At 39.3% G+C, this 20,087-nt stretch overlaps 1 protein-coding gene across 3 annotated transcripts in view; it reads right to left on the bottom strand.

Annotated features, from left to right (window-relative positions):
* The window catches only part of KLHDC1 (kelch domain containing 1), a 63,405-nt gene that overhangs the window by 24,225 nt on the left and 19,093 nt on the right, over positions 1-20,087 (bottom strand). For 2 of the 3 annotated variants that reach the window (XM_063090707.1, XM_063090710.1), the window contains exons 5-8: positions 9,492-9,570; positions 7,718-7,801; positions 2,657-2,740; positions 2,022-2,080 (exon numbers count right to left, since the gene is read on the bottom strand). In XM_063090707.1, the coding sequence (XP_062946777.1) occupies positions 2,022-2,080; positions 2,657-2,740; positions 7,718-7,801; positions 9,492-9,570 (306 nt within the window). The remainder of the gene's footprint in view (positions 1-2,021; positions 2,081-2,656; positions 2,741-7,717; positions 7,802-9,491; positions 9,571-20,087) is intronic. The other variant, XM_063090708.1, reaches the window with a different exon arrangement.

Genomic DNA, 20,087 nt, shown 5'->3' with positions numbered 1-20,087 from the left:
CCAATTAATTCTCAGTGCATTTTCAGCATGATTCTTATTGGTTAATCAACACCTTTCCCTAGTTTTTCAACAATTATTTTCATGTCTGTAACTTCTTACTGTTATTTCACAATTAATTTTGTGTTTTTAGCTGATTTCCCCAAGGATGTTATGGGTTTTGTTGTTTTTACTTTGGTCTGCTATTGTAGAATTTCCCATAGCATTATCTTCCCCTGAAAATGCTAGCTACTCTAACCTCAAAATAAAAGAATATAAGCCATTCCAGATCCAGGATAAACCTCTAAAGATGTCAAACAAATACTACCCTGTTTAAAAAAAAAAAAACAGAAATAAAAACATAAACACAAGTTAGAAGCATAAGAGTTTAATTCAGGAAGTGAGGAGACTCCATTCCTCAGCAGTGTAAAGGCTCCAGAATAACATGGGCCATTTTTGGAAGATGTAATTTTCCAAAATGGAAAAATTTTTTTTGTTGATTGTAAGAAACACTTTGGTTACAAAACATTGAACAACCACAAAAACACGTTTTACAAAAGGAGAGTTCACCTATAACCTTGTCCCTCAGCAATAAGAAATGATAATAATTTGGTATACATCTTTTCAAACTTTAACACATATATAACATATTTATATTACATTTATATATATATACACACATATATAAATGGGATCATATATTTTGCTGTGTAACTTTTGTTCAATGAACTAATATTTTGTAGAAGCAAACCATGAAGTATGGTTTCCTTTGGTAATAGAAGCATGGTGGTCCGTTGAGTAAATGTACCATACTTAAACAATCCCCACTGGTGAATATAAGGATTTATCACAAGTTTTGGATTTTACAAATAATGTTGCAATACACTTCTTTGCACACACACATACACTTGTCCAATTATTGTCTTTGAAAATATTCTGAATCAAAGCAGAAATTCCACTTTATATTTTAAACACAGAGACCCAGACCTGGGGCAGGTAGAAGCCAAGCCAGATAAAATTCTGCCCCCCCTGCCCCAAAACAAAACAAAACAAAAATATATTGCCAGACTGTTTCCCACAAAAATTGTACCAATTTGTACTCCTACGAATTGCGTTGTTACATCCTTGCACACGCTGGTCATTATAATTATTTTTATCTGAAAAGTGAAAACTTAAGTTTTGTTTCCATTTCTTTGATAATCTATGAGGTTGAACATCTTTTGAAAATAATTTTTGCCCATTAGTATATTTTCTATGAGTTGCTCATTCATGTTCTTTGCCTACTTTTATATTGGATTATTTGTCTCTCTCTTACTGATTTTTTAAGTTCTTGTGGACCTTAGCCCTGACCTTTCTCTGGTAAAAATATTGCAAACTCTCCTTTCAGTTTGTTTTTGTTTGCATTTTTCTAATCTACCTTTTAATTTTTTGTGCTGTATTTTTCTATAAAGAAATTTTTAATTCTTAAATGATTCTATCTATCAGTTTTTTCATTTATGAATTTTGGGTTTATATCATCTCTATAAAAGCTTTCTCCCTGTCAGGATTTTAAAGATAATCTGTTATATTTTCCTCCAACACTTTCATGGTTTTATTTTTAATGATATTAATACTTTGGAATAATATATAGCTCTGATTCCATCTCATTATGTGAATGGCTGAACTGATAGCTAAATATATTTATTCTACTGTTAAATATATGAGCCATAAAGAAAATCTAACTTTTACGAACTCAATTATCTGTTCACCTGAGATGGCCCCATTCAATTACTCCTTCCTTTCTTCTACTGATTAGTCCTCAAAGAATACCTAGTATAAAACTTGTATTTTTACAAAATCAATTTTCAGGTGTTGATATTTTCATGTTTTATATAGTTTGGTTAAAGAATAAACTCTATTTAAATCTTCATATCCCTTGCTTAGACATATAATCTGAAAGGAAAAAAAAATAACTCGGTTTGAGGGACCCAAATTTGGATTATGGGCCCCCCCCCACATATACATACATGCCTACAGATTAAAACGTACTGAGATTTCACACTTACCTTCCAGACCAAGTCCAGGTATCTAAGTTGAGATAGTGCAAATCATTCATCCTAGTTTGCTGAAATAAAAGTGTGTTAAATTGATCAGTCTTTTACACCTTTTACTGACTAAATTTTGGTTTTAAAATAAGTTCAGATTAGAAACAGACGATCTCTATTTTACTTAACATCAGAAGTTGAAATTGGGAAACAATGCTAAGCATTGATAAAATTAACATAGAGCTCCCAAATTAATGTGTAAAAAGGGAAAGGGAAAATGGGTTTAAACTAATAGCACTTTGATTATAAGAAATTAAACTTTCTTATAACTGCACTGAAGTGAAGGATTCTCCTCATTAAAATATGATTTATAGTTATTTGTGATTGATCATGTATGGTCTGTTTTGGAAATAGAAGATAAGTAGAAGTTATTATTGAATGCCATTTTCATCTGTAGAGTATGTGAATGTTCAATTGTTCCACAAAGTCAGAAGATTTTTATAAGAAGCATAACACATAAAAGTACCATTTTCATTAAAAATACTAACCAAGGCTGGCCAGTTAGCTCAGTTGTTTAGAGCACAGCCTTATAACACCAAGGTCAAGGGTTTGAATTCCTGTACCGGGCAGCTGTTAAAAATAAAAAAAATACTAACCAAAACACGTCCACCAAAGATATAACCCTTATTTCCAAGAACTGCACATGTATGCGCGGCTCGTGGCTGTGGTGGAACTCCACCCTGCAAGCAGAGATCAGAACAGATTGCAAAAACTTGAAACATCTGTAATAAAGTCACATTCCTATGCTGAGTATGAGACATACCATTACCTATGTAATTCAATTAAAAATCCTAATGCAAATGTTCATTCTAAATAGAAATAATTATAGACAAATGCTACTCTTCAAGAACAAAATTTATTCTCCCTGATCTTTACTTTTTAAAGTGTTTTTCTTAAATGCCTGACACTATTTGGCAAAATAAGATTTCATGTAAATTTTAGCTTGAAATATAAGGATATAAAAAAATCAAATTAAAAAAATTCTGTCTCTGTCTCTTTCTCTGTCACACACACACACACAGAGTTAATATTAGGAGTGAACAGTGCATAATATGATAATCTTAGAGACTCTATAAAAGTAAATATGGCCTCCAAACTCTTGATTCTTCAAATTCACAATAAGATTTTCACTCTTTGTTTAAGCCAAACAGTGCTTTATCTCTCACTAAAGCTCTCTACATTAACTGATAAAACTTCAGTGTAGAGATACTTTAGTCTGAATAAATACTGTATAGCATATCTCTTCTTTACAGAACTTTTTAATTGTTGGGAAAAGACAGACTATAATGGGTAGATGAATGAATAAGATTTGAAGGAACATTCTTCTGCACAATTTCCATGTGTTCATGGTGGGTGCCTTTGCACATGTATTTCATTCTAAGTTCTGAAAGAATCCAACATTTTCAGTTCATTGGCTACTGAATGTGGGCATAAAATATTTAAGCTCTCCACCCCATATCATAAATTCCTAAACTTTCCAATAACTGTGCAGAGATCAACTTGGTAAGAATAATTTAGATATTCCCTACATAACACTTAAATAAATGAGAGAGAACCATTTTAAGAGTTTTGGTTCCCAACCCTACCAGCAAAACAAAATTTTAATTATTTGTAAACAAAATCATCCTTGATCTGGAGTTTTAGAAGAATTCTTCTACTACAAATACATTTATTAAATAACTAATTTTTCCTTTCTAATTTATCAAATATAATTAACAGCCAAACAAAGCTTCTGAGAAACTGAGTTCATATAATTCAAACAAAAACAAAGATATGGCATTTGCTTAGTCTGTGTGCCTAACTGCATAAGTAACATACAATGCTTATTAGGTTGTTTGAAATACTGAAAATGACTCAAAAGTCGCTATTTCTACAAAATTGCTCTTACAGGGGCAAAAATCCCATGTAGGAAAACACTGTCAGCCCTCCCATGTTACAGATGAAATCCTGAATGGCTTATCTAAAGTACACAGCACTTTTATGACACAATTAGAATGCAAAACTGGTTTTCTCAACTCCAACACCAATAACTGTGATATTCTACCATGATGCCTTCCCTTTTATTACAGATGTTTGGGAATAATGAAGTAATTTAAGAATATCTGTAAAAAATAAAGATAACAGATTCCAGCTGCAATCATGCCAGAAAAACTTTAAGACATAATATAAGCAACATAAGAATTTATTTGAAGACATCAGCCGGGAAATAGTGAAAATATTGTTAAGTACCAAGTACAATATCCTCATGTGCTTGTAAGATTACTGGAGCAAAAGGAGGGAAAGGATATGGATTAAGGCAAGGAGTTAGGGAAAGTCTTAAAGTCCAAAGAACTGATTATAAACTACCTCAGCTCCTTCATTTGCAGGAGCAAATTCTAAAAATAAGCCTTCAGTAGCTCCAGACCACTTCTGCTTATTCTCTAAAAAAGTACAGGGTTAAAAGTCCTGAAAGAGATGTAGGATTAGTTTCAGTAGACTCAGTCTCAATAATATTTTTCTCCAAGGGCTTGCTGCCATGAAATTATCTTAACAGAAGTAAAATCCTTTTATTTCATTAATAAAAGACACAACTCTTAAAATTCAAATGCTGATTGAAGGAAAATTCAATCAACAAGTATAAATCACAGACTATTGTTTAGTTCTAAAATTAGAAATGGGGTGAAGAAGAGAGCACTGCAAACTTGAAATTCACTGCCTGGAAAAAGAGGATGCACAAAAGGGTCAAACTTTATAACATTTACTATTTTGCATAGAACTACCCATCATTTCTATCAACAGAAGTTGGACTGTAAGAAATTTTAGTCATAAGAGGCTTCTGGTCAAGATGGCAGAATAGACTGTCACCAGTGTCACTCTCTCCCACAAATCAACCAATTTACAACTATTAAAATGCAACGATAGCCAAGCTAAGGTCGCTAGAGCTCAGGGGAAGAGGAGAAGAGACCTATGAAGTGCATGAAGGCAGGAGAATCCACAATGAGAGAAAGAAAGGTCACTTCCACTGTTTTGAGCCTGGGCCACTTCAAGTCTGGAGCTGGTGAGCACATGGAGCAAGTGCTGGCAAAAGCTACAGCCGTGCCCTTCCTATGAAGTTGCTTGGAGGCAGCAGGGGAGAGGCGGGCCTTGGTGGCCCTCAGGTCAGCAGCACCATTAACAGAGTTTCCATGGACCCACATAGGAGCAAGGAGCCACAACAACTGAAAAAAGGGGCCACTCAGAGGACAGTGAGTCATCACAAGGGACCAGCACATGGCCCATCCCATAGGAAGTGTTTGGAGTGAGGTGGGGTGGGGAAGACAATGTTCCCACTGGGGGAACATCAGGGCACAGCATGGATGGCTGATCTGCCCCTCAGTCAGCACAGGACCACTCTGTGTAGACTGGTCAGGAATATAGAACTGCAAGGGGAGCAGTTTGCTGTAAAGACTCAGGCCCAGACCAGAGTTTCTACACAACCCAGGTGTACTGAATCTCATGAGACCCAGAAGTACCTACAAGTCAACCATTAAAACCTGAGCTGCACAAAAAGCCTTCCCCAGGGAATCATCAGCAAAGCAACAATTTAGCTCAACTACAGAGCTCAAGTGCTGGTCCCCACAAGAAATTCCCCCATTTCAGAAGTAAGCAAAGGACAACAAATTAGTTCCAGTGCAGAGTTTAAGTAGTGGGAACAGCGAATAATCCAACACAGAACTAAAAGAAAAAAACAAAACAACCACAGACCAGAGACAAAGTTTGATATTTACTAGTAAAGGTCTCATGTCACCAAAGAATACCTATAAAACCTAGAAGGACTAGAAGCCCCCTGGGCCCCCAAGCCATGGAGGGGAAAGCGCTGGAGATCTCAGCCATGCCCCTTGACACCCACAACCAGCCCAGTGATGACTACTGAGCCACTGGAGGAAGAGCCATGGCCTCCTGAACCAGATGGTGAGGGGCCTTAAGCCTCAGCCACGCACCCTGACACCCACACCCAGCCTCGTGACAACCACTGAGCCACCACAGGAAGTGCCCCAGGCTCCCTAGCCAGGGCAGTGGGGGGACAAAGGGCTTGGGCCACACCCCCCAACATCTGCAACCAGCCCAGCAATGACCACTGAACCACCACTGGAAGCCCCCTAGTCTCTAGAACGAGGGCAGTGGGTGGTCAAGGGTTTCAGCCACACCCCCCTGACATCTGCATTCAGCCCAGCCACAACCAACCTACCACTGAAAGTCACCTGGTCTTCCCTGCAGGAATGAGGGGGTGCCGTGGGTCTCAACCATGACCCCCCCTTCCTCCTCCTCCCACCTTATTTGCTTCCCCGTTCCCCTCTCCCCCTCCCACTCAACTGCTCCACAACAAGAACTTAGAATATAAAAAAAACAGATGGAGCTGGAGACTGACCCCTCTTCCCAAAATCAGGCACACTGCTGCTGCCACAGGGCCAGCCTGGGGTCCTGAGGCATGAAGCCAGGGACCAACCTTCCTCCTGCAACCAGGCACACAGTTGCTGCCACCAGGCAGTTACTCTTTCAGAAGGAGAGAAGTAGTCTAGGGTTATCAGAGGTGGGAGCGGGGAGGGAGAAGAGGATGGGGAGAGACTGGATAAGGGGCATAAAGAATAAGTAAGATTTATAATAATACATATGCTAATAATATTGATTTGATCGACAAACATTAATGCTGAACCCCAAAAATATGTATAATCAATTATGATTCAATAAAAAAACCAAAAATTTTAGGCATGTATCCACAATTGCAGACAATGCTAGTTTGGACTGCTTCGCATTCCATTCTGTTCAGTTCTGGTGAGTTATAAATCACAATACCCTGCTGCTCTTGGATGGACGTGTAACTCAAGACTGGCCAATCATGCCCTTGGCAACAGAGATTGATATAGAGAGTAGGCACATGCTCAAGTAGAGCCAGAGTCCTTTTCTAAGACTGACAGACAGACATGGAGAGAACACCATAAGAAGAACTGCTTGTATAGCCAGGGCCATATTCCCTCATAAATGAGCCAGCCAGTCTACAGTACACAGAATGAAGCAAGCACATAAAGAGAAACTGGGAAAAACAGACAAAGAGAAATGGAAAGTATTGTGATGCTGTTGAGTAACTTGCTCCAGTTCCTGAGGCCCTGGTCTCTGCAGTTCTTCCTTCCACTGTGTGAGCCACTCCAATATGCTTTCCAGCTATGTGAGAATTCATTATTGTTTAAACTAATTTGAATTTGTGTTTGGCCACTGGCAAATGAAAGAGTATTGATAATGTATTTTTGTCATGCTATAACTACATGTAGCTCTGAACTCAAGGGTTTAGGAAACATGGGCTTTTAAAAATCATGAACTCGGCCAGACACCAAAAAAAAAAAAAAAAAAAAAAATCATGAACTTTGCTATAAAAGGACTTTTTAAAAGAGATTTCATTAAATCAGAGCATGACACTTTGTGGGTAAAGATTAATGATGGCACCTCTTTAAAATTTTTTTTCTAGGAAACCCTAGCTGACCTAGAGAAAAATATGTGATTTTTAAAAAATGGTATTGGTGACAGTACTCCAAAGAACTACTTTGTATGTGATTACAAACCCAATTACTAAAATCCAAATAAGAAGACAGATTTTTAGAGAAGATTTTTCAATGAACATAAAAATAACTTCTTATAACACTTACTTTAATTTCTGGTTGAAACCAAGTCTGTGCCTTTGTGTCAAATATGTGGACATCATTATGCCATCCCCAGAATATCTGCTCTTCCTAAAACAGAAATTTTTTAAATATCTAAAAGCTTTTATAATTTTTACATTATTGTCACAGTTTGGTCACGTATTTACTGGTAAAATAAAAGACACCTTTACAAAAATAGAGTTGTCTTAACATAGACATAAAGCTAATGTATACACCAGTGCCTCACAAACTGTCATCGCCAGACCAGAAGCAGTATCACCTGGCAACTTTTCTTCTCATAGAATTGCTCACAGTGAATCATAATTTTACTCGTTGACAATATTTCAATTTTCTCTAAGGATTATCTCTTAAAATTGCAGAGGACAGAATGATATTTACATTTAAAAATCTGTTTTCCTGGGGGAGGGGGGGAGGGAGAAGGGAGGGAGGTTTTGGTGATGGGGAGCAATAATCAGCCACAATGTATATTGACAAAATAAAATTAAAAAAAAAAAATCTGTTTTCCTAAAGCACATGCTCAGAACTCCTAATCTTTGCTATAATAAAATTTAGAGGGCCATGGTTCCTTTTTCCAAGAAGTTCTAATCACTTTGCACCAAGAAATTTGTTCTTTTAGGTCAAACTTCGTGATCATGGTATCTCTCCTGCCAGATAAGTATTTACAAGTCAAACTGAAATCTGCTCTCTTCATCTTTTAAAAGATAAAATTCTTTGTTGGCAAGGCAAAAATTTAGCAGTTATACTGTATTCGGCATCTTCCAGATTGCTGAAATCTATTATCTCTAGCTTATCTCTGCCAGTTTTCCATTCTATATTAGAAATACATCATTTATTTTTGTCAGGACTTATGAAGCAAGTCAAACAAACTAAATGATTTCTGAAGTTTAGAATCTAAATGAAAAATATCCACTTGTACTCCAGAAACTTCAGGACAGGTTCATTAGCTTAACTAACTATACAAGGTGAGAAAAAAATGAGTTATTTCACTGATGAATGAAAATAATTAGATGTAAATAATGAAAAGTTGTATTCTTGAAAACTATCTGTAAATAGCAAAGCTTTAAAGATATTTCATTTTAAAAAGTCAAAGATCACATAGAAACAGGGAGAATTTTTTAAATACCTATATATGAAGCAATATACAGGAAACATATACATACATTTACATTAATAACATACAATGATAATACATGCTAATAGAAGGTAAAGCTGAATAAACTATGCATCTTGGTGGTGGGATCAATGGTTTTAAAAATTATATTTTAAAATATTTCATTTTCATAATTCACAATTTTTCATTAATAATAATTTATTCTCTAACCAGTAAGAATAAGCAGGAAAAGTAATATCACTACTAACTCACTCACTCTTACATAGAGGCCAGTTTGAGCTATGAATTAATCTGATGGGTATATCTAAAAAGAGGTGTATGTCAACAATAGCCATTGTGGTTAAATACGAACAAAATTTTTCCAAATTGTGGTAAAGCCTCTACTTGCCTAACAGAAGCAGGTAATAAATGATTAATGACGTAAGAAAAGAAATTACTCTGCCAGTAGCCATGAAGGCTAATATCACTAGATGAGAGACCCTCCTCCAGCTGGATCCAAATCTAGAACAGAGAAAGCATATTTTTTTTCATAGTGTCAGTTATAGCAAATTAGTAGTTCCTAAAATGAGAAAGATTGAGCTCTTTATTTCTTAGACTTTAAGGCTATATGGAATTAGAGGAAAATGTAAATAGTGATTATTCTCTTACCCAAGACGCATCATGAACATCAAAACAGTCTTGGAGTTCATTGTGTCTCCTACACCCATAACCACCAAAATATATTAATCTGAAAAACAAATACAAAAGGACACACTTTAGAGTTCTGCTTCCAGTTTGTTCATAGAAAGTTGAAAGAGGTCATTTCTCTAGCCCTAAAAACCTAAATAAGCCAAACTACAAAATCACAGTTAAAAAAAAAAAATCAAAGAGCTAAAGGAACAAAGAGACTTAAATTAACCAATTCTGGAAAGTTGTGAGTTCTCAGAAGGAAAGAAGAGATCCACGGCTGCTTTCTTCACTGGTGTTAACAGTAGGAGGAGATACGGGGTTTATAAAGAGAAACCACCCGAATTTTTAATAGCTACATGTAGGTTGGCATGGCAAATTAAAATCTTAAGAAGCTCAGCCACAGAAGGAGTTTGAACCAACTTCATAACTTTTCACATAGACTCCAGGGAAGACTCAGGGTCATTTACCAACAGCTGGAAGCAGAGGAGAGCTAAGCAAACTCCCCTGAGGCTACGTGAACTTTCAACTACTAAAGTTTGGAATCAGAACAGAAGATCTGAAAGTAACACTTCAGATCAGAACTGGAAGATCTGTAAGTAACACCTCAGAGGCATGCTAAGCCCTACCATATAGGGCAGCTGCCCTCCAAAGGCCAGGGAAGGAGACAGAAGGTTGAAAGACATCTCTCAAAGTGAAGAAAGAATGAAGTGGGATTGGAGAACAAACAGAATTCCCTCGTGGCCCAAAGACCTAAAACTGGGCTACAAAATGTGGTGACATCGCCTACAGTTCTGAAAGGTAGGAACTCAGCTGTGAAGCAAAGATGAAAATCTCTAGTAAATCTCCAGTACTCAGATGGGGCCCTACAAAATGAAAATCCTGCCTCAAAACATCTGAAGCCAATGGTAAAACTGAATCAAACTAAAGCTACAACAAAGTCCAAACACAGATCAACTACAGATTAGACAGACTCAACTCCCAATCTAGCAGCCTGAAAAAAGAAGAAACAGCATGTCTCTTTCTGGATATAAATATAATTTAATCTAATCTTTACTGTTCTTTTATAAAGAATGTCTGGTATTTAATCAAAAATTACTAGGGGCCGGCCAGTGGCTCACTTGGGAGAATGCGGTGATGACAACACCAAGGCCACCAGTTCGGATCCTATATAGGAATGGCTGATTTACTCACTGGCTGAGCGTGTTGCTGACAACACCAAGCCAAGGGTCAAGATCCCCTTACTGGTTATCTTTAAAAAAAATTACAAAGTACATGAAAAGGCAAAAAATAAAATAAAAATAAAAGTGGCTCATGATTAACAGAAAAATAAAATAAAATAAACTTAAAAAATAAAAATAAAAGTGGCTTATGATCAAGACAGAAAAGAGAAAAGAGTCAATTAAACAGACTCAGAGATGGCCCAGATAAAGAGGGCCTTTAAAATAACTCTGATAAAAATGCTAATAGATCTAGTGAAAAAAGGTGGACAACATGCAGGAAGAAATGGGTAATTTCAGCAGAGACATGGAACCATGAAAAAGAACTAAGTGAAAATGCTGAAAATGGAAAATAAGATATCAGAACAAAATAATGCATTAGATAGGCTTAATAGCAAACTGGACACAGCAATGGAAAACATGAGTGAACTTGAAGACAGATCAATAGGTCAATAAAAAGTACACGAATTAAAACAAATAGAAAAGAATAGGAAAAAAGGAAACAGGGAGCCCAAGTTCTGTGGATCAATATCAAATGGTCTAACAAGTATGAAAAAGGGGTCCCAGAAGGAGGAGAGACAAGTGTGTAAAATAAATATTTGATAATTACTAAGACCTTCCTAAAACTGATGGAGGATAGCAACCACCAAGCAAAGAAGCTCAGCATACTGCAAGCAGGATAAATACAAAGGAAAATACACTGAAGAATATGCATTTAATTAAATAATTAAAGAGCAAAAATAAAGAACATTTAAAGAAAAAAAAAAGACCTTATATACGGAGGAACAAAAACACAAATGACAATGAATTTCTCATCAGAAAAATGGAAGCCAAAAAGCAATGTAATAAAACCTATAATGTGTTGAAAGAAAAAAAGAAACCTGTCAGTCCAATTTGTCAAAGAAGAAATGTAAGGCAAATACTGGACAAAGACTTATATCCCCCCTCCCCACTCATACCAGAGTTTCCCCTCTCCCCTGGGGCACTACCCCTGGCCAAGGTAGTCACCCAAGGAAAGGCAAGTCTCCTTTAAGATAAACAAAGAACTATAGGAAGCAGGAGCCCTGAGTAAATTAATTAGTATGTAAATGGAGTTAGCACACTGCTGTTAACTACTCCAGCACCAGGAGGGGTTAACTTATCTACTCAGCCAGATCTCCTGTGAGCTCTGAGTCAGGTGAGGGTCTACGCATAAGCATGCAAATGATTTACACCTCTCCTTTGACGTGCTCACTGTGTAACTGTTGTATGTACCCCATGGCAGGGCGGATTTCTAGCTGACCAGCTGCCATCAGCACCTCCCATAAGTCTAATAAACCAACCTCTCTACCTTTGGCCTGGGTGAGTTCTTTGGAATAGGAAAACACTACGTGAGTGCCCTTTCAGATTTGGATCTCCCATGATAAAAGAAACTACAGGGAAATTAGAAATTATATTGAGATGAACGAAAGAAACAAATTAACAATACTTATGGGATGCAGCAAAGGCAGGGCTTAAAGAAAAATGTATAGCTTGTAAATACCTACATTAAAAAATTTTTTCAAATCAATAACATAACAGTATACATTAAGGAACCAGAAAGAGAAGAGCTAACTAAACCCACAGACAGCAGAAGGAAGGAAATTAACATTGGAGAAGAGGTAAATGAAATACTGAACAGAAAAACAATTGAGAAAGACAATAAAAACAGAAGTTGGTTCTTTGAAAAGATCAGCAAAATTGACAAATGCTTAGCTACACTGACGAAAAATAAGAAGACTCAAATCACTGAAATCAGAAGCAAAAGAAAATATTATTACCAACATTACAGAAATAAAAAAGATTATGAAAGAATACTACAAAGAACTATATGTCAACAAGTTGGATAACCTAAACGAAATAGAAAAATTCCTGGAGAGACACACTTCAAAAAATGGCTCAAGAAGTAATAGGAAACCTGAATAAACCTATAACAAATAAGGAGATTAAATCAGGAATAAAAAACCTCCCAACAAAGAAAAGCTCAGGACCAGAGGCTTTACCGGTGAATTCTACCAAACATTTAAAGAATTAACACCAACTTTTTTCAAACTCTTCTAAAATATTAAAGAGGAGTGAACACTTCCTAACTCATTCTGAGGCCAGCATTACCCTGATACCAAAGCCAGACAAAGACACTACAAGAAAAAACAAAACAAAACGAAACTACATATATCTGATAAGAGATTAATATCCAGAATATATAAAGAACTCCTGTAACTCAACAACAAAATACAAACTAATAGATCTGCAACATAACCAGTGCCACTTTAGACAAGCCCAAGTACAAAATGGCGCCACCCACCTCCTCCCCTCCCCTCCCCTCTTCCCTTTACAAGAAGCCTCCTGACTTAGAAACAAGTTTCCGGCTTCAGCATCTGTGCAGTTCTCCACCCAGTTACATCAACCTAATGGTCCCTCCCCCCAATACATTTCACGCCCAAAAGCTAATATAAACTCTCGCAAACGCATTGTTGAGGCTGTCCATCATTTTCAGGGCAGCCATGGGCCCTGTGCCACTCTGAGCACAGCCCAGCAGATTTCTTTCTTTAATAAAGCTTGAATGGTACCTGGCATCTCGGCTCACTTTCTTTCATTATGGTGCCGAAACCTGGGAAGGGTTTTGGCCGACATTGTGAACAATCCCCTCTCTCTGGGACTGACTGGCCCTGGGCCGCCCTTCTCAGACCTACCGGAACCGGGTACACTAGGGACTCTCTCTCCTTTTGCCGTTTCAGACCAATGCATCCAACACCGGCCTCAATTCAGGGTGAGTCAGTGGGTCTGTCCTGCCTACCTGTATGGTTCCCCCGACTACTCTCTCTGTGACTCAGGTCTCTATGAAGCCCAGGCGCCTGGCCGAGGGAACTCTTCTTGTGCCCCCCAGCTATTGAAGGACGCTTCATTAGCCGGTCGGTTGGCTTTTTTTCTCTCGAAAAGAAAGTGGGCAACAGAGAGGACGCTCTTTGTTGGCACGCTTTTTCTACCAGGACTGACTGCCCTTTCTCATCCTCTAAATGGGATCCTCATGATCCAAACCTCCATACTGTAAGCCTGGGGGCTGTCTCCTGGACAATTTCTTGACCTCCAGGGAGACGTTGAACCTAAATGTCCCATCCCGTTTTCTACTGTACTCCGCGCTCTACACCTCTGGGCCGCTCTACGCCTCTGGGCCGTCTCCTGGCCAATTTCTCAGCCTCCAGGGAGATATTAAAACTCAAACGCCTCCTTACAATGGATCCCAGTGGCCACAAGATGGCATCCAATTTAGATACTCACTGGAATGGCAAAAGCTATAGAGATTCCTTGTTCAGGCCTTTTCCTATCTCTGAACATGTTCTCTCTGTCAAAACTGTCCTGTCTCAAATTCTCGTAGCTCATGCTCAACCTCTCCTTCCAGATTCGGATCAATCTTCTGACCCATCAGCCCTTCCCGTTTCACTCTCTCCCCTCTACCTGGCCTCGAGATGCTCATCCTCAGCCCAGCTCCTCCCCTTCTCCTACTTTGTCAGGTAACAACCCCGCCTCAGCTCCGGCTTTTTATAACCCTTCCGTGAAGTGGCTGGGATGGAAGGAATTGTCCAAGTCCATGTAGAGGGAGCAGGTCTGGATGGCGGCTCAGGTACATGTTCAAAATAATAGGCAGCCTGTGGGAGCCATTGCTGTTCCTTGCACGGACCCAAATTGGAACTACCAGGCTGGCCACAGGGATTGGGATCTCCAGGATAATATGATCACACACCTACTTGATGGCCTCCAAAAGGCTACTCACAAGTCAGTCAATTATGACAAGCTTAGAGAGATCACACAGAGACCCACTGAAAATCCCAGCAAGTTCCTAACCCCCCTCTCTGAGGCTTTACATGAATACACGCGTATAGACCCAAATTCCCCTGCAGGCATGGTCCTCTTACACTCTCATTTAATTACCCAATCAGCCCCTGATATTCAAAAAAACTATAAAAGAAATCAGGCCAAATACCAGCTCCTGGCTAATGCCATCCAAGTCTCACATACTCCAAAGCTGGCTACCTCAAGGGACAAGCCACCTGGGAACTGCTTCAAATGCAGTCAGCTGGGCCACTCTGGCATGGGCCTATTGTAACCTGTTCTCACTGCAAATGACCAGGTCACTGGGGGACTGACTCACCAGAGGGAGTGGCCCAGTCCCCAACCTACAGCCTTTGGCTTCACGGCCATCCCTACCAGAGCTTCACGGCTTTGCCCAGGAGGAGGACTGATGATGCCCAGGGCCCGAGGTCCCCACGGAGATCACCATGCGGAGATCACCCTGCGTGAGCCCACGGTAACTCGCTTCGTAGCAGGTAAGCTGATCTCTTTTGTCATTGATACCGGGGCCATTTACTCTACCCTTCCTGAGTATGCAGGACCAACAACCCAGTCCTCTATCACAATAGTAGGGGTCACGGGATCAGAATACCACCCACGGATCACTCAATCGCTTTCCTGCACCCTACATCACACCCAATTCACACACAAATTCTTAATAATGCCTCAATGCCCAGCCCCTTTACTGGGATGAGACATTCTTTTCAAATTCAAAGCTACTCTTACCCGAAACACTTTAATTCCAGCTACAATACTCCTGTTACAGGCTACACCAGACCTGGCCCCTGAGGCTTCCACCTTCCCCTCCCCCTCGGACAAGGTTAATCCCTAGTATGGGACACTTCATCTCCCTTCATTGCTATGCGCCATTCCCCTACCCCTGTTAAGTTGCAGAACCCCTCTTTGTTCCCTAATGTCCAACAGTACCCCATCTCTAACAAATACCTAATAGGCTAAAAACCCGTGGTACACAAACTCCTTTCTTCTCATCTCTTACGGCCTACCCACTCACCTTTTGATACACCCATCCTTCCAGTTATAAAGCCTAATGGCTCAAACCATTTAGTACAGGATTAATCCTGACACGCGCCATTCCCAACAACTTACTTGGGCAGTACTACCTCAGCGGTTTCGGGATAGCTCCCACTTTTCCGGCCAGGCCTTAGCTCATGACTTATCTGAACTTCCCCCCAACCTCTAGCACTTTAATACAACATGTGGATGACCTCCTCCATTGTAGCCCCTCCTATGAGGATTCACAGGCCCACACGGTTGCTTTCCTTAATTTCCTGGCCTCCAGGGGATAGCAAGTGTCCCACAACAAGGCCCAAATTTCTTCTCCTTCAGTTCGAGTCTAATTTCTGAATTCCTTACTCCTACTGCAAAGGGTGAAATCCTTTCTTTCTTGGGGCTTGCAGGGCATCTTCACCTATGAATTCCTAACTTTTTTTTTTTTTTTTTAAATTTTATTTTGTCGATATACCTTGTGGTTGATTATTGTTGCCCCTTACCAAAACCTCCCTCCCTCCTCCCTCTCCTCCTTCACCCTCAACAATGTCCTTTCTGTTTGCTTGTCATATCAACTTCAAGTAATTGTGGTTATTATATCTTCTTCTCCCCCCGTTTTTTTTTTGTGTGTGTGAATTTATATATTAATTTTTAGCTCCCACCAATAAGTGAGAACATGTGGTATTTCTCTTTCTGTGCCTGACTCGTTTCACTTAATATAATTCTCTCAAGGTCCATCCATGTTGTTGCAAATGGCAGTATTTCATTCGTTTTTATAGCTGAGTAGTATTCCATTGTGTAGATGTACCACATTTTCCGTATCCACTCATCTGATGATGGACATTTGGGCTGGTTCCAACTCTTGGCTATTGTAAAGAGTGCTGTGATGAATACTGGGGAACAGGTATACCTTCGACTTGATGATTTCCATTCCTCTGGGTATATTCCCAGCAGTGAGATAGCGGGGTCATATGGTAGATCTATCTGCAATTGTTTGAGGAACCTCCATACCATTTTCCATAGAGGCTGCACCATTTTGCAGTCCCACCAACAATGTATGAGAGTTCCTTTTTCTCTGCAACCTCACCAGCATTTATCGTTCAGAGTCTTTTGGATTTTAGCCATCCTAACTGGGGTTAGATGGTATCTCAGTGTGGTTTTGATTTGCATTTCCCAGATGCTGAGTGATGTTGAGCATTTTTTATATGTCCGTTGGCCATTTGTATATCTTCCTTAGAGAAATGCCTACTTAGCTCTTTTGCCCATTTTTTAGTATATGTGCTGCCGAAGCGAGCACTTTTTGCCCATTTTTTAATTGGGTTGCTTGTTTTCTTCTTGTAAAGTTGTTTGAGTTCCTTATATATTCTGGATATTAATCCTTTGTCAGATGTATATTTTGCAAATATTTTCTCCCACTCTGTTGGTTGTCTTTAACTCTGTTAATTGTTTCTTTTGCTGTGCAGAAGCTTTTTAGTTTGATAGAATCCCATTTGTTTATTTTTCCTTTGGTTGCCCGTGCTTTTGGGGTAGTATTCATGAAGTCTGTGTCCAGTCCTATTTCCTGAAGTGTTTCTCCTATGTTTTCTTTAAGAAGTTTTATTGTTTCAGGGTGTATATTTAAATCCTTAATCCATTTTGAGTTGATTTTAGTATATGGTGAGAGGTATGGGTCTAGTTTCATTCTCCTGCATGTGGATATCCAGTTATCCCAGCACCATTTGCTGAAGAGGCAGTCCCTTCCCCAGTGAATAGGCTTGGTGCCTTTGTCAAAGATCAGATGGAAGTAAGTGTGTGGGTTGATTTCTGGATTCTCTATTCTATTCCATTGATTGGTGTGTCTGTTTTTATGCCAGTACCATACTGTTTTGGTTATTATAGCTTTGTAGTATACCTTAAAGTTGGGTAGTGTTATGCCTCCAGCTTTATTTTTTTTGCTCAGCAATGCTTTGGCTACGCGTGGTCTTTTATTATTCCATATAAATGTCTGGATAGTTCTTTCCATTTCTGAGAAAAATGTCTTTGGAATTTTGATGGGGATTGCATTGAATTTGTATATTACTTTGGGTAGTATGGACATTTTCACTATGTTGATTCTTCCAATCCAAGAGCATGGGATATCTTTCCATCTTCTTGTATCCTCTCTAATTTCTCTCAGCAGTGGTTTGTAGTTCTCATTATAGAGATTTTTACCTCCTTGGTTAACTCAATTCCTAAGTATTTTATTTTTTGGGTGGCTATTGTAAATGGGCAGGCTTTCTTGATTTCTTGTTCTGCATGTTCACTATTGGAGAAAAGAAATGCTACTGATTTTTGTGTGTTGATTTTGTATCCTGCCACTGTGCTGAAATCATTTATCAATTCCAACAGTTTTTTTGTAGAGGTTTTAGGCTGTTCGATATATAGGATCATGTCATCTGCAAACAGGGACAGTTTGACTTCATCTTTTCCAATCTGGATGCCTTTTATTTCCTTCTCTTCTCTGATTGCTCTGGCTAGTACTTCCAACACTATGTTGAATAGGAGTGGTGAGAGTGGGCATCCTTGTCTAGTTCCTGTTCTTAAAGGAAAAGCTTTCAGCTTTTCCCCATTCAGGATGATATTGGCAGTGGGTTTGGCATATATGGCTTTAATTATGTTGAGATACTTTCCCTCTATACCTAACTTATAGAGGGTCTTTGTCATGAATGAGTGCTGAATTTTATCAAATGCTTTTTCAGCATCTATAGAGATGATCATATGGTCCTTGTGTTTGACTTTATTAATATGGTGCATCACATTTATTGATTTGCATATGTTGAACCAACCTTGCATCCCTGGGATGAATCCCACTTGATCTTGGTGAATAATTTTACGTATGTGTTGCTGTATTCTGTTTGCTAGTATTTTAGTGAGGATTTTTGCATCTATATTCATCAAGGATATCGGCCTGTAGTTTTCTTTTTTGGTTATATCTCTACCTGGTTTTGGTATCAGGATGATGTTTGCTTCATAGAATGAGTTTGGGAGATTTGCGTCTGTTTCAATCTTTTGGAATAGTTTGTAATAAATTGGTGTCAATTCCTCTTTGAATGTTTGGTAAAATTCTGCTGTGAATCCATCTGGTCCTGGGCTTTTCTTTGTTGGGAGCCTTCTGATAACAGCTTCAATCTTCTTTATTGTTATTGGTCTGTTCAAATTTTCTGCGTCTTCATGGTTCAGTTTTGGGAGCTTGTGTGTGTCCAGAAATTTATCCATTTCCTCCAGATTTTCAAATTTGTTGACGTATAGTTGTTTATAGTAGTCTTGAATGAATTCCTAACTTTGGCGTGCTAGCAAAGCCACTTCATGGGGCAGCCAAAGGGGATCCTGCTGTTCCTTTAGATCCCACAAAGCTCATTCATTCTCCCTTCCAGCAATTAAAAGCCGATCTCCTCACAGTCCCAGCTGTAACTCTCTCAAACCTATCTCATCCTTTTATTCTGACATCACCAAAACCCAAAGATTGGCAGTCGGGGTTTTGGGACAAAAGGCAGGAGATATTTTCTCCCTGGTTGCATACCTCTCTAAAACTAGATGCCACATCTTGAGAATGGGCTCCAGCTTATGGACCTTGGCGGCAGCTGCCCTTTTAGCATAAGAAAGCTCTAAACTAACTTTTAAACAACAAACAGTCAAGACCTTCTCAGCCATAAGGCCAAGTCAATTCTCTCCCCTTCCCACCTACAACTTATTCACCTTACTTTCATTGAAAACTCCCAGTTCTCCTTTAAACCTTGCCCTCCCTTAAAATCCAGCCACTCTCATCCCAAAACACTCATGACACTAGAACACAATTGCACATCTCCCCGCATCCCATTACGCGGTTCATAGATGAGAGCACCACCTCCATGCCCGCCTCCCTGGTGGGTTATGCCATAGTAAATCTAACACAAGCTATTGAGGCTGCACAGCTCCCAAAGGAGGTTGGGGTTATACACTGCAGAGGACACCAAACCTGCAATGACCCCATAGCCCAGGGAAACAAACTGGTGGATCTAACCGCAAAACAGGCTGCTCAATCACCAGGCCCCCACTCTTCCTCTCCTGCTCAGGTCCTTCTCATGGCCTCTAAGCCCTTATCCCAGTAGGCACTCCAAGAAATACAACACCTCCAATGGTTGGGAGCACAGAGAAAGGACAACTGGTATACTCTCTCTGGTTGCTATGTCCTCCCTACTACACAAGCTGAGCAAATCCTTTTAGATTTCCATAATCCAGTTCATATAGGCTATAAACCCCTACTGTGTTTTCCTCGGCCCTTATATTACTCTCCCCACAAAAGGACACGCTATCTTCTAACATTAGTAGGTAACTTTTCAGGTTGGATTGTGGCTTTTCCCTGCACTTCAGAGGATGCTACAGCAGTAACGCATGCTCCCACCTCAGAATTCATCCCTCATTTTGGCCTACCTACCAGTCACTCACCTGCCTACAGGCTGCCCCCCGCAAGTCCACAGGCCTCAGC

Source organism: Cynocephalus volans, chromosome 3, assembly GCF_027409185.1.
Source record: "Cynocephalus volans isolate mCynVol1 chromosome 3, mCynVol1.pri, whole genome shotgun sequence".
Lineage (NCBI taxonomy): Eukaryota > Metazoa > Chordata > Mammalia > Dermoptera > Cynocephalidae > Cynocephalus > Cynocephalus volans.
The sequence above is the reverse complement of the archived record's forward strand: the minus strand, read 5'-3'. Positions and strand labels throughout refer to the sequence as shown.